The sequence below is a fragment of the Sciurus carolinensis genome, chromosome 7 (assembly GCF_902686445.1).
Source record: "Sciurus carolinensis chromosome 7, mSciCar1.2, whole genome shotgun sequence".
In the NCBI taxonomy this organism is placed as follows: Eukaryota; Metazoa; Chordata; class Mammalia; order Rodentia; family Sciuridae; genus Sciurus; species Sciurus carolinensis.
The window spans coordinates 48,041,827-48,056,131 of NC_062219.1; the positions used below are offsets into that span (position 1 = coordinate 48,041,827).

Consider the following 14,305-nt stretch of genomic DNA (forward strand, 5'->3'; position numbering starts at 1 on the left):
AACACCTGGGCCCAATACCTTGGAGCCATTTTTGCTTCTTACATCCCATTACCTAGCCAACCTGCAAATCCTATTGGCTTGCCTTCAAAATATATCCAGACTTTTCCCTTTTCTCAATGTTCTCACCCAGGTTCAAGTGATGATTGACTCCACTTTGGATTCTGCACCCTCTTGGTCTGTCTCTTTGGCTTCTTGTCCTCTTTAATCTTTTCTCAACAAAGCAACTGGAGATATCCTGTTGAAGTATAAGTCAGAGTTTGTCCCTCCTCAACTTAAAACCTTCAGAGAACCCCACTGGTTCTTACCTCTGTTTAACTGGTATAGTCCCCCTGACCTGGTTCTCCATCACCTCTATGGCCTTATCTGTGACTTTGCCCTTGTTCTTGCAGTGTCACTATAGTGACCTTTCTATCCCGCAGGCACACTTTTATTTCACTTCAAGCCCTTTGCCCTTGAGATTTCTTTTGCCTGTTTTTTTTTTTTTTTTTTTTTTTTGCTTCTCATTTCCTGAAAGTCTTTACTCAGGTGATTCCATCTTGGTGCATTATTCACTGGTCAACTGTCAATTTTGTTTTGCTTTGTTTTATTTCGTCTCTGGGTAGTGAACTCAGGGGTGCTTTACCACTGAGCTACATCCCCAGCTCTTTTTATTATTTTATTTTTTGAGACAAGGTCTCACTAAGTTGCTGAGTTTGGCCTTGAACTTGTGCTTCAGCCTCCTAAGTTTCTGGGGTTACAGTATACACCAGGACACTTGGCTCACCGGTCAAACTCTTAAAATTTATTCTCCTTTTACTGATTCTCCTGTTTCCTGTTTTTGGTGTTCTCTCTTTAGCTGTTAATCATGACTTATTTTTTTTCCTTTTTTTTTTTTTTTTTTGGTATTCAGGATTAGAACTCGGAGGCATTTTTACTACTGAGCCACATCCCTTTTTATTTTTTATTTTGAGACAGAGTCTTGCTAAGTTGCTTAGGGCCTCACTTAGTTGCGATCCTCCCGTTTCAGCTTCCTGAGTTGCTGAGATTATAGGTGTGCACCACTGTATCTGGCTTTAGTATCTTCTAAATTCAACTGCACAAGGGCAGAAGTTTTTTGTTTTTTTTTTTTTGTTGTTGCAGTGCTGAAACAGAGTGTCACAAAGAAGGTGTGCACTGATTATGTGTTGATTGAATAGATTAAACTGAGACCATTCTGTATCTAGTAAGACTGGGGTTTAGAGTCTAGCTAGTTTTGTGTTTTTCAGTATCAGCTTGAAAAGATCCAGGTAACTACATTGCAGACTCCTTGGGCACTGAATATTTCTGTGGTTTATTGATGTGGTACTCAGGGCTGAATACAAACCCTACCATATGCTGGGTTAGGCCATCAGGGCAAGATTACCAAGGCATTCATCTGAAGGATACTTAGCAGTCAGGAGGAATAGTGAATTTATACTTGTTAAATACACCCTCTTCCCAATCAAGAGGTGTAGATTTAATAGACAGATCTTAAAGCGAATCTGCCACTCATAAGTAGCTCATCATGATAAATATCATTAAGGTAAAAGGTTCTTAAGTAATAGAATGCAATTGGGTTTTTTTTTTTTTTTCTGCAGATATAAACTGCCAGGGGTTTGTGAACCTTTTCATCGATTTTGCTGCATGGTTGTATAGATGTGCTCTGCTTTTTATTTAGGCAGTTCCTAGTCTACTGTGCTTTTCAGGATGGGAAATGTGTATCACCCAATTTCTTCCAGTATTGTGCCTGCCAGTGAAAACCTTTTTATATGCACTGTAATATGATTAGATGTTCTATTTGATATTTGAAATAACATACATATTTCTCTATATTCCAGTCTTTGTAGTTCCCAAGTTTGGCTGATTTTCTTTTCTTTTCTTTCTTTCTTCTTCTTCTTCTTTTTTTTTTTTTTTTTGTAATAAATTTCTCCCAAATGAGAGAGTCCTGTGGGGGAGGGGAAGAAAGAAAGAAAGTAAGGAAGGAAGGAAGAAAGGAAGAAAGGAAGGAAGGAAGGAAGGAAGGAAGGAAGGAAGGAAGGAAGAAAGAAAGAAATTAAGTAAATAGGGCTGGGGATATTTTTCAGGTAGAGCACCCTGGAATTCAAACCACAGAAACAAACAAACAAAAAAAAACAAAAATTGACAGCTGACCAGTGAACAACTCACCAAGATGGAACATCTGAGTAAAGACTTTCAGGAAATGAGAAGTGACCATGTGGATAAGTTAAAAAAAAAAAAAATCAGGCAAAAGAAATCTCAAGGGCAAAGGGTTTGAGGTAAAATAAAAGTGTGCCAAAAGGCCACTGTAGTGACATTGCAAGAACAAGGACAAAATTGTAGATAAGACCAAAGAGATAGTAGAGAAGCAGGTCAGGGGGACGTAGGAGTTGAACAGAGGTAAGAACCAGTAGACGTGGCAGTCATTTTTCTAAGTTCTTTACAAGTATCAACTTAGTTTATTTTCTAACCACCTTATGAGCTAAGTGTTGTTATTATCACCCCTACTTTACAGTTGAAGAAACTGAGTAACAGACAGCTGAGGTGACTTTTCCAAGGTTGAAATCTTGTTTGATACGTTATGCTCTTAACTGTATGCATAACACTGATGTCATTCCTAACATCAACCTACATTAGTTGTCCATTACTATGCAATATATTCCCCCAACACATAGCAGCTTAACGCAGCAAACATTTACTAACTCACAGTTTTTGTGGTTAGGAATCAGGAACAACTTAGCTAGGTTCTAGTCTGGTTTCATAAGGTTGCAGCCAAGGTTTTGGCAGGTACCCCAGTCATTTGAAGGCTCTAGTGGGTGTGAATACATTTCCAAACTCACTCTTATGATTGTTGGGAGAAATTGGTTCCTCTGGGTTGCAGGATTGAGGGAGTCAGCTCCTTGCTGGTCGTTGCTGGGGAGTGACCCATGCTCCTTGCTATGGAGGTCAGCTTCTAACCTGGCAGCTTGTTTCATTAGAGTGAACAAACAAGAAAGCAATGGAATGCAGAGCATCAGTAAGATTAAGTCAGTCTTTCATGAGTTAACCTTGGATACCCCATTACTCTTGCCATATTCTCTATAAGATGTGAGTCACTGGGTCCAGAAAAGTCCAATGGAAGGGACTTTTGTAAAGGTGTGCATTCCAAGATGTAGGATCACTGCAAGCCATTTTAGAAGCTACCTGCCACATAGCTTATGGTCAGTCACCAGCTTTTCTTAATGTTAGAGTTTCTTTTCTTATTGAGTAGATGTGATATCAAAAGGCATCACAGCAGCAATACTATTAAGCAATACCATTATGCTTTGTACAGAGTTATATTTTATCTGCATTTTGTTTTAGATTGAATAATAATATTACCTATTAAAATACACAACTCTCAGTGGCATAACACATAGGACATTTTTGATAGGGGTTCGACTGCTTTTTTTAGGTGGGTTTGGTAACACAAGAATTTAGACTGCTTCCATCACAACATGATTTCCATGGCTCTACAATTTTGAAAGTCATCCCTTTAGCCTCAGAGATATTAGGTCCTATATGTGATGCACATCATTTCTGAACACAATGTGTTGCCCAGAACTCGTGGCATGGCCCTACTTAACTGCAAGGGGAGGTGTGCAATGTGATTTTCTGTGAGTGCCCAGGATAAAAGAAAGTAAAGGACAAAAAGATAGGTGAGCAGTGAGTTTTACCTCACATCTGATTTAAATATGCTACTGGCTTTTACACACACACATACACACACACATACACACACACAAACCTCACTGTGCTTAAGCCTTTTTCATTTAAAAATTCCTTTGACTCTCTTTCATTTTTTATTGGAAAAGATAGTGTTTATGTAGAAAGTACATAAATCATGTAGCATAGTTTGACATGTAATTATAACATGCATAAGTAAGCAACTGTGCAGCCACTGCCCAAATCAAGAATTAGAACACAACCAGCATATACCCCAGAGACCCCTGAATACTTTACCCATCACAACTCCCCACTTTCCTGAATTCTGTAATGGCTTTCCTATGACATTACATTTACCTCTACCAGATCCTTGTTGTCTTCCCTTTATGACTAGGGTTTTGGAATTTTCCATCTCCTCTTGCTGTCTGTCTCCATGTCCTCATTTCCCAACTACCCTTTGGTCCCTTACACATGATCTCTAGTAAAACCCTTTACCAATGGCCCCATAATTATTATATTTAACATCATTATTATATTTAGTCCTTATCTTACTGAATTTATCTGTGGAACTTGACTATGATGACATATTTTCGTTTTCAAAATTTTTGATTTGTTAAAACATTCTCCTCTCTTATGTTTCTGGCTTATACTTCTCAATTTTTTTTTCAGGTTCTTTTCCTCTACCCACCCTAAATATTGGTGTTTCTCATGAATCTATTTCTTCCTAGGACCTCACCCACTTTTCGTGTTTGAACTCCCTCTCAAACTATGACCATTAAATCTATGTCTCTAGCTGAGAGTTCTTGTATGAGCTCTAGACCCACAAATTGTCTTCTTTCAGCCATTTCCACGTTGGTAATTCATATATAACTTAAGTCGCAAAATGTTTAATTTTGCTTAGGAGCAATGATAACATTAAGAACTAGGATCTATACTGTTCTTCCTAGATACCAGGTAGTGTTTTAAATGTTTTATATGTGTTCAATTGTTTCAACTCTCATTTTAATAATCAATATGGTAAGAATTACTCTTACCACTATACAGATGAAGAAACTCAGGTACAGGGGTGCTAAGCAGCTTTATGGTCACAGAGAAATATGAGGCCCAGCTTTGATCTCAAGTCTGACAGTTAGCTTTGAGCCAGTCTTCCGAACTCATGTGCTTTAGTGACCACTCACATCAGGGCTTATGTTTAAACCTATGTTCATAAGACCAATAGACTCTATGTAATAATAATTTACTTATTTAGACAGGGATAATAATAATTTGGATTTATGTGAAACTTTTAAAAAATGAAATCTGAAGACCCCGTTTTGTAAAGTCATCATAAAATAGCATTGATCTCTTTTACTAAAGATAAAACCAATCCTTCTACCTAAATTTCCTGTATTTAATTTTAGAGAATGCTCAGTAGGTAAAATGCTGCTCATTAAAGGTGTGTCTGTCTGTACCCAGAGAGATAAGCAACTTGTTCTAAGAACAACAGGCTAAGAAATGGAAATTTACAAAATACATATTAAGCTTAGAGGTACAAATATTTATATATAAATATTTTAAAAATTATATATATTTATATAATTAATCATGTGTAATTATATATAATATATAATTATAATAATATATACAATATATATAATATATTATATATATTTTTTTTGGGGGGGGGGATACTGCAGGTTGAACCCAGGGACACTTAACCACTAAGCCAGGTCCCCAGCCCTTTTAAAAAATATTTTATTTAGTTACAGGGTCTCACTAAGTTGCTTAGGGTCTTCCTAAGTTGCCGAGGCTGACTTTGAACTTGGCAGTCTTTCTGCCTCAGCTTTCCAAGCCGCTGGAATTGCAGGCGTTCACCATGTGCAATATGTGCATTTTGAAACTACTGCTAGACTTTTCATTTCTATTAGTGAGTCAGTTTTTAAGAAAACTCTGATGAAAAAAATGTGAACTTTTCACTGGTTCAGCCATGCAAATTAGGTTCACTATAGACTCAATGACCAAAACAAACTATGCAAAGCTTAAAAGTAATCCGAAAGTACCGAAGCAACAGTTTCCATGAAGAGATGAATTTGTGATATGTGGTATTAAAAAATGGCAGTAACTGGACCCTTTTAGATCCTTGCTCCTGTGTTTGGATCATGTGATACCCTTGTTCCTTTCTCAGCACATCAGTGTCATCAATAGCTCATTCATCAAAATTCTCAGAATTCACTTCAATAGTGCAAATACTTTACAGAATAAATCTCTTATTTTCTCTTTTTCCTTAGATGATGCTGGATCAAAAATCCATCTGCCTCAGCAGGTGGACATGGCTGCACAGGTTGCTTCTGGAATGGCCTATCTGGAGTCCCAGAACTACATCCACAGAGATCTGGCTGCCAGAAATGTCCTTGTTGGTGAACATAATATCTATAAAGTAGCAGATTTCGGACTGGCAAGAGTTTTTAAGGTAAGTTTAGTTTTGTATTAATTAGCTTTTGTAATAGGTTAAAATTCCAACAGACTGGTAGCCCAATAAATTCACTATTATTCTTTAAAACAGTGTTCCTCTTAGTTTTGTGGCCCACAGACCACTTCAAGTTGCTCAAAACCTTATAGACAAATTTTACCTGTTTATTTCTGTTTCTTTCTCAAGGAGGAAAAAAAAAATGATCAACTCAATTGAAAAAGATGCAATTGTTTTGGTTGAACTTATGACCTATTTTCAATCAGGAAAAGTAACCCCTATTTGTCTGCCTGTTTCCTGTATAAAAACTGGAGCACTTTGTACAGTTACCCTACCCATCTTTGTTCACTTTGTATACTCATCTACCTGCTGCCAGAATTCTAGAGCAATTATTAGCTTTTTAATTCCTGCTCCCCATTCATTTGGTGACAACCCTTCAAAAAACACTAAGATAAAGACATAGAATGAGGTATTAATCTCTGAATTTATTTTAAATTTCCACATTGTACCCTAAAAATATGGATATGGGCCATAAAACATAACAAATTATTCCCATGTTGATCCTCATAAAATCATCTTTCCTTTGCATAAATTAATTAGAAGCCCAATGAGTTGATATATTAATTTAAATCATTTGGATTCTACTTTTCTATATTAGCAAATGGTTACATGGTAGTTATCAAAGTCAGCGACTCTTCATTACCAGAAGTAAATAAAAAAAAAGGCATATTTTGCTTCCATTTTTAAATTTGGTATACATCAGATGGGAAGTCAGAATCCCATCATGTATGAATTCTTCTACATGTAGTGGGATGCTCCTTCCACTATTATTCTTAGTGCATAATAGTTTCTCAAATATTTTATGAATGACTTCCCACAGGTTGTTTCTGTCTTGTATGTCAGCTTCAGAATTTGCTGTGCTAATTATCAATTGATCTAAGCTCATTTTTTGTATTTTCCCTCTAAATTTTATGTGAAACAGGTTATAAGTGAATGAGAGCAGGAAAAAAAAAATCACTTTAAATTGGCTTGAATCCTTAATGCATTAACAGGTAGATAATGAAGACATCTATGAATCTAAACACGAAATAAAGCTGCCGGTGAAGTGGACTGCGCCTGAAGCCATTCGTACTAATAAATTTAGCATTAAGTCCGATGTGTGGTCATTTGGAATCCTTCTTTATGAAATCATTACTTATGGCAAAATGCCATATAGTGGTAAGTAATTAATTCTGAAGTGGGCCTTTCTGCTGCAGGTCACTTACTTAGGTATGACTTTAACTGCTTTGCCCAGACTTAGAGGGCAGAGTTATGAGGCTGACCATACCATGTGCCTGTGGGAGCTTGATAGATAAAATTTGATGGTGATAATTTGCATTAATGAGGTGGTTTATTGCTTCCTTCTCCTTTGCTCCTGAATTGCAGTCTTATAGACATTACTTGCTGCAGGGTGTCGTTTAATCTCTGCTGCCTGGAAAGAGGATGGTAGATCTCATAGCTTCTCCAAAGAAATCAATTTGCTTTGTAACCTAGAGTTTAAGTGTCCATGAATTGAAGTGTCTGATCTATGCCTCCCCGCTTTTTGTTGGTTATATTTTTCAGGTATGACAGGTGCTCAAGTAATCCAACTGTTGGGACAAAACTATAGACTTCCACAGCCATCTAACTGTCCACAGCAATTCTACAACATCATGTTGGAGTGCTGGAATGCAGAGCCTAAGGAACGACCAACATTTGAGACACTGCATTGGAAACTTGAGGACTATTTTGAAACAGAGTCTTCATATTCAGATACAAATAACTTTGTAAGATGAACTCTGAAGAAGAAATAATTAAAAATAAGAAGAAAGAATAACCAGTCCGGAAGTACAATCTTTAATCTTCTCAACCAACTGCAAAATCAGTTTTCTTGACATATTCAAGTGATAGGGTAAATTTGGCCATGTATTATAATAAAAAAAATTATATATGCATTTTATTGACTGGGAAATACTGCCGGACAGTCTAAGATGATGTATCATTTTCTCACTGCCTGATAAAATCAAACACACTAAATGAAGTTATTTTTCTTTTTAAAAGACACTTACATTTCTATTTATTGTTTGAAATGCCGATCAAGAGAATCAACAGATGATAGTCAATTTTTACTCAGTGACTGTTGTAGCATTTTCCTGTTTACTGATTAGAGCTGTTATTCATTATTCCTTGGATTGCTGAATCCCATCAGGCTGTTATTATGAAGGAATTTGATTGCTTTGCTGCACAGCAGGACCTGTGCTTTGAGATTTTTTTCCCTTTTAAAATATCCTGTAACTACAATGATGGCAAAGCCATGTTAAATGACTTGATTGTACTTGAAGTAATTGCACATATTTTTCCTATGCATAAAAAAATGAAGCAGCTGTTGAGAAAAAGAATTAAAATCTTTCTCATTTGGTGGAAGGAAATGATGGAATTTTTCTATACCTCAGTATGTGTCATCTGAGAATCATCTACATTGGTTTTAATCTCTTAATGTTAAGAATCAGTTTGCAAAGCTGATGAGTTATTATGCACAGAAATATGTGAGAAACACCAAATAGCCCACAAAGTCTGAGAAACAGGTACTAAAGTAGTGTAGGAAAATAAAATGAGAGCTGCAGCCTTGCTGTGACCTTCTGAATAATTACAAAAGAGCAGTACCTCCAGGCCAGTTTTTAATTGACCACAAAACAGGTCAAACTCTATTTAAATCTAGAGTCTAGGAATAACAACTGAACTTAGTTGTGCAATTGTAATTTTTTTTTTTTTTTGGCAGGACAAGGTTTTAACTATCTTCAATATGCATTGACATTAGTAACAATGTTACTGTTTTCTTAAGCAATGGCTGTCAAATTCTCCCTTCAATTGATAAGGAGTAAGACTTCTTTGAGGTGGTTTCAAAGACAAATATATATTCAAAGATCTTCTGATGCACAAAAGAATGAACCAAATGAGCCAGGAGAAATCAGAATGTTTTGAGAATATTTTCTGATCTTTCTTTAAAAGAGAAGAATATATCTAAACAGTTACAACATCCCTCATTCAATGTGAAATAAGCAATCAGTAAACTTGTGAACTCTTTTTTAACTGGGAGCAAGAGGTAGAGGCTTCAGGGTATCATACCATTAACAGCTCAATGACGTCAACCAAAAGCCTAGGCCTTTCCAACCTCCCCTCTGCCATCAGCACCGTCTACATTCTCATGGTCACAGATGGTTGTCATTGGCAACTAGGACTCCTTTTTCTATGCCTCATCTAAGAAGAGAAAATGGGAAACTTCTCTCCCAAATTTGCATAAAAATCATTCTTATTTTTCTGCTCAAATCAACTTGAATCACAAGCCCAGATCTCAACCAATAAAATGCCTAATGTGAATGCTCTGTGTTGATTGGTTTTGGAGAAGGTCTCTCATTGAAACTGGGAATGGGGTTACCTTCCCTGGAGACAAGTTGGGATGTTGGTTTATCTGAAAAAAATTAGAGATTAGAGGCTGGATAGCCATCCATTGAGAAAATCCCACGAGAGGGATTAACTATTAGAATTAATGTAGGCTTGTGTCTACCTGTCCAGTTCCTCTTCCTCCTCACTCTCTTTACATCTATGTGTTAGGCAGGTGGATATGTGCATATACATCACAATTGTTCGAAGACCTTAGGTCACGTGGAATTAAAGTTTATAGAACCACACATAGAAGTGAAAATATTTGTAAAATAAGGTCAACAATATTTTTAGTCTGTTGGCTGAGTATAGGATAGCTTTATTTAAAGTCATCTAGTCTAATAAAATCAAGAAGCAGATAATAAATAACCAGTAGTAAAAATTAAAAAACTTCCTTTTCCTATGTTCATTTCTTTGGGTTCAATTCTGCTTGGGCATATATAGGAAATATTCCCATTTCATTGTGCAAATATGACTACTATATTATCTGTCTTTTTGTAGTAGCTGATAATAATAAATTTTAAGTAAGTTTTGGTTTTGAAATATAAAATGGAGGTTATCCTTTCCTGTTTTAATACCACCTGAAACTCATTTAACTTACTATGTTTGATTCTTTGGGACATTTATGTTCAAGGTTCTGTCAAAGCAATCTATTATTCTTGTTTTTACCCTGATGGATCATGGAGAAAAATAATGGATTCAGTTATGAGAAGCAGTAATAGATTTTTTTAACTGACATAAATTTCTCTCCCTGTATAGAATAAAAGGATCAGGAAAAGATAAGTTGAATTTTCCTACAATGAGCCAGCTCTTGTTAAATTTACTTCCCATAAATTGTAGAAAAGCACTTTTCATGTAATGTTTTATTTATGTAATTCAGTTATTTGGAGGTGGTGGTAAGGGATGGGAGTACATCATTTTATGTGATATTTCAAATCTCTTCTGACAAAAACCTTAAGAATTTTTGTAATAGGAAAAATTCAAAATTCCATTTAGCCTCCTTTTAAGAAGGCAAGGAAAGAAATAGGTTTAAATTACCTCAGGTCAAGAGAGGCACAGAGTGAGCTCCTTGTAGTTGTGGAAAGCTGAATATTTTGTCATCAAAAACAAAGGTAAAGTCAAAGTGAGCAGCAATTGCAAGCTGGGCTAGGGGAATGGGTCACCGTAGGGGGCACTGAAGAGCAAGCCAGTGAGGAAATGCCAAGCTGGGCCCACTCACTGAGTCTACTCACAACATGTGTCTGCATGATGACCACATGGATCCAGTGAACCATAAGGAACCCAAACTCCTGTGACTCTCTGGTGGCCTAAAGGGAATCATGGTCTTGGAAAGATGCTGCCCTGTAACCAGCTGGAATTTCCTGGAGGAAGCAGGGCCCAGCTGGTCCTGCATGGTGTGTCAAGCATATGCCATTCCTATAATCATGTTTTTTCATGGAATTGTTAAGTATTTGCTAATCTGGGCCAATCTTGCTGGTAGTGTATCTGTGGTGACTTCTTGGGATCTTTTGCAAGGACATGCTATGTGAGTTAGCATGGTGCTGATTTGAGTACCTTTTTCAAATTGCATCATGTTCTTACACTGAGAAAGGCCACTCTTAAAAAAAAAGTGAATGACGTCTGTACCTGGGAGTTGGGAATTATGAATGGGCTTGTCTAGAAATGTTTAGTTCTTTTATTTCCTGTCATCGTTAAGAAGAAGTTTGGTTTGTAATCATCGACATCAAGCAAAAAGTTGGTGTTGTAGAACTGAAAAAGAAAACAAACAAAACAAGCTGGGAAATTTAGTGGAGAATAAAATCTTTTAAACCGGGAATCCCAGCAATATTTTAATTTTTGTAGGGCCATCCTTTCACTGCCTACCTTGCCCCATAAACTCAGATTTCTCTCTCTTTTTTATATTAAGGAAATAGTGTTGGTAGATCTCTCCAATTATGGACTACATTTAGAAATAAACTAGAGAGTAAAAATAGTATGCAAACCTGAATTTTAGACGCTTTAACAAATTTAGTTTCATTTAGATTGAGATGACACTAGGTACATGGGGTCAATAAGGCTAGGTTATAAGGAAAGAGATGCCCAATTATTTCCATTCACTCCTTTTGTCTGTGTAGTTGATTTATCCATTAGCCATCTAAAGCAAAAGGCTTCAATGTAAAATCTTTTTCATTCTCATGGAAAAGAATCAATTCTTCCAGAAATGGGTGACCAATTTAGGCATACCATAACTGTCCAGTTATGGACAGACATACCATAACTGTCCAGTTATATCCAGTTAGGATTATTACCCTGCAGGGTATACAAATCATATTGTGTAATAGCCATGAAATCATAGGTTAGGTAAAAATGGTTAAAACAACTAAAACTGCTTTGTTTAGAAAAAGTGAAGTATTGTAATAATTTCCTGAGATTTTAAAATCCAGGCTTTGGTTATACTATTTGGTTAGTATTAACCAAATTATATTTAAATTTTATGGTCCACACAATTTCAGGGTAAAAAGATACCATAGGTTTTAATCAGTTTACAGAATCCATACTTATTTACAGATTCAGAAAATGAGAAATGAAACTGAATAGCCAGATTAGTATACTTTAAAGATAGCACAGTGAGATTTGTGTCTCTGAAAGACACTTGTATTTCTTTATGGTACCCCTTAATACTGATATTGTGTAATAATATGTGAATATATATTACACATGATCATTTTTTGTGTATGAAAAGGGATTGAAAAAGGCTTCGTAATTGTGCCATTATTATAATGCTATTATCTGGACTCGGTGTGATTATTTAATTTTTTTAAAAAAATTCTATTTCTGGATTCTTTAAAACTTTAAGAAAAAGACTTCTTGAAAATGTATTTGACAAACTTTATTTGCACTTGATTTTTTTATTGTGTAGTTGTATCAAACTAATTTTTTAATCTTGACTTTTAGAAGTTGATTTGACTGTTTCAGAAGTCAAATTGGTGGTAGATTCACAACAAAAATGTACTACATTTCCCTGCAAGTAAAGTGTTTCCTCATTTGACTACATTTGTATTTGTATGGTGGGGAAAGTAATTCTGTGAATAGAAGGTGTCAGTCATTTTTCTGTTACAGCGACCAAAATACCCAACAAGAACAACTTAGAGGAGGAAAAGTTTATTTCGGACTCACAGTTTCAGAGGTCTTAGACTGTTGTTGGCTAGCTCCATTGCTCTGGGCCCAAAGTGAGGCAGAACATCTGATGGAAGTGTGTGGTAGAGGAAAGTTGCTCAGCTTATGGCAGCCAGGAAGCAGAATAAGAGAAAGTGGGGAGCCATGGACAAGACGTAATTCCCAAGCGCATATCCCCAGTGACCTACTTCCCCCAGTCACACTCCATCTGCCCATAGTTGACACTCCATAGGCCATTCAAATTATTAATCCATCAAATAAGTTAGTCCATTGATGAGGTTATAGCTTCCATTAATATCTTAAACCTCAACTCTGAACCTTTTTGCATTGGGAATCATCAAAACATGAACTTTGGCAGGGGGCGGGGGTCACATTTCTAGATTCACACCATAATGCCGAGTAGATGATCTTGTCTATGCCACATACTCCTTGCAGGTCAACTGCATATGTCCCCCTTATCAGGACACCAGTCTGGTGGAGACACCACAATCTCTTATGTTGTCAGTTGCTCTAACACTAGGAATAGAGCTTTGGTGAATCTCATATCAGCAGTTATATCCTTCAGCCTAGAAGATACACAGGTCCTTTTTTCTTACTCTCATTGTTCACAATCATGTGGCCTCACTCAGACACAAGAAAAGCAGGTTATGTCATCCTACCATGTGCCCAGACATAGCTTCAATAATACTCAGTAAATAGCACTAAAGACTCATAGTACATTAAAAGATCAAGTAGATTTCAAGTCAAGCTGAGTGATGGAAGACCATGTATACTCACTTATCTGTTTCTTTTTCACTAATTATTTTATTCATGCATTCAACAAACATTTGTTGATTACCTATAAAGTATTGGACAGCTGGTTAGCTGTTTGGATAAAGTTGTGAAAAGAGAGAAATTGACTGTTTTCTTAAAGTTTACAATCTACTAAGGAAGACAGAATGGGGTACAAGGATCTCAGCTCACAAACCTACATGCATAATTTATCTTTTGGTATTCCCTTTAAAAGTTAAATTGTTATCTGTAAGCCATTATCTAGTCTCCTCTCCTCCACCCCTCTTTTACAGTAGACCCAGTAGAAAGGTGACATTCCTAGCTTCTTTTGTAGCTAAGGTGACTAAAGAGATGTAAGAGGAAGTTGGCAGGACTTCTTGGAAGACTGAGAGGGGACAGAGAGATAGCATGGGCCCTTTCTTGTCTTTTTGTTCATTACATATTTTATGTGATCTTAGATTGTGAAGAAAACTTGGAGATAGAAGTTACTTTTGTTCCTTGATGAGACAAAAACTGCCATGACCAGCCTTGGGTTGCTGACCTCAGGAACTCTACTATAGGACAGCAGAAATCTTGTGCTATTTAAGCAGTTATCATTTTATATTATATCTCTACAGAGATTGGAACACCCACTTTCTGAATGACAAATTATTTAAAAATCTTTATTCCAGCAAGTATTGGAAAATAAGTCTCAGTAGTCTCTGTGAAGCACCTGCCCCCAAGTCCTAGGTGCTTATGTGTTCAAACTTTGGGGGAGGGGAATTGTGTGGTGCTGGTTTTTAACCTGCTCATCTG

At 36.4% G+C, this 14,305-nt stretch overlaps 1 protein-coding gene across 2 annotated transcripts in view; it reads left to right on the forward strand.

Moving 5' to 3' along the window:
- The window catches only part of Frk (fyn related Src family tyrosine kinase), a 106,833-nt gene extending 94,238 nt beyond the window's left edge, over nucleotides 1-12,595 (forward strand). For both annotated transcript variants that reach the window (XM_047559627.1, XM_047559628.1), the window contains 3 exons: nucleotides 5,946-6,127; nucleotides 7,177-7,342; nucleotides 7,727-12,595. In XM_047559627.1, coding sequence (XP_047415583.1) covers nucleotides 5,946-6,127; nucleotides 7,177-7,342; nucleotides 7,727-7,938 — 560 coding nt within the window. In that variant the 3' untranslated portion in view covers nucleotides 7,939-12,595. The remainder of the gene's footprint in view (nucleotides 1-5,945; nucleotides 6,128-7,176; nucleotides 7,343-7,726) is intronic.
- The last annotated feature ends 1,710 nt before the right edge of the window (nucleotides 12,596-14,305 follow it).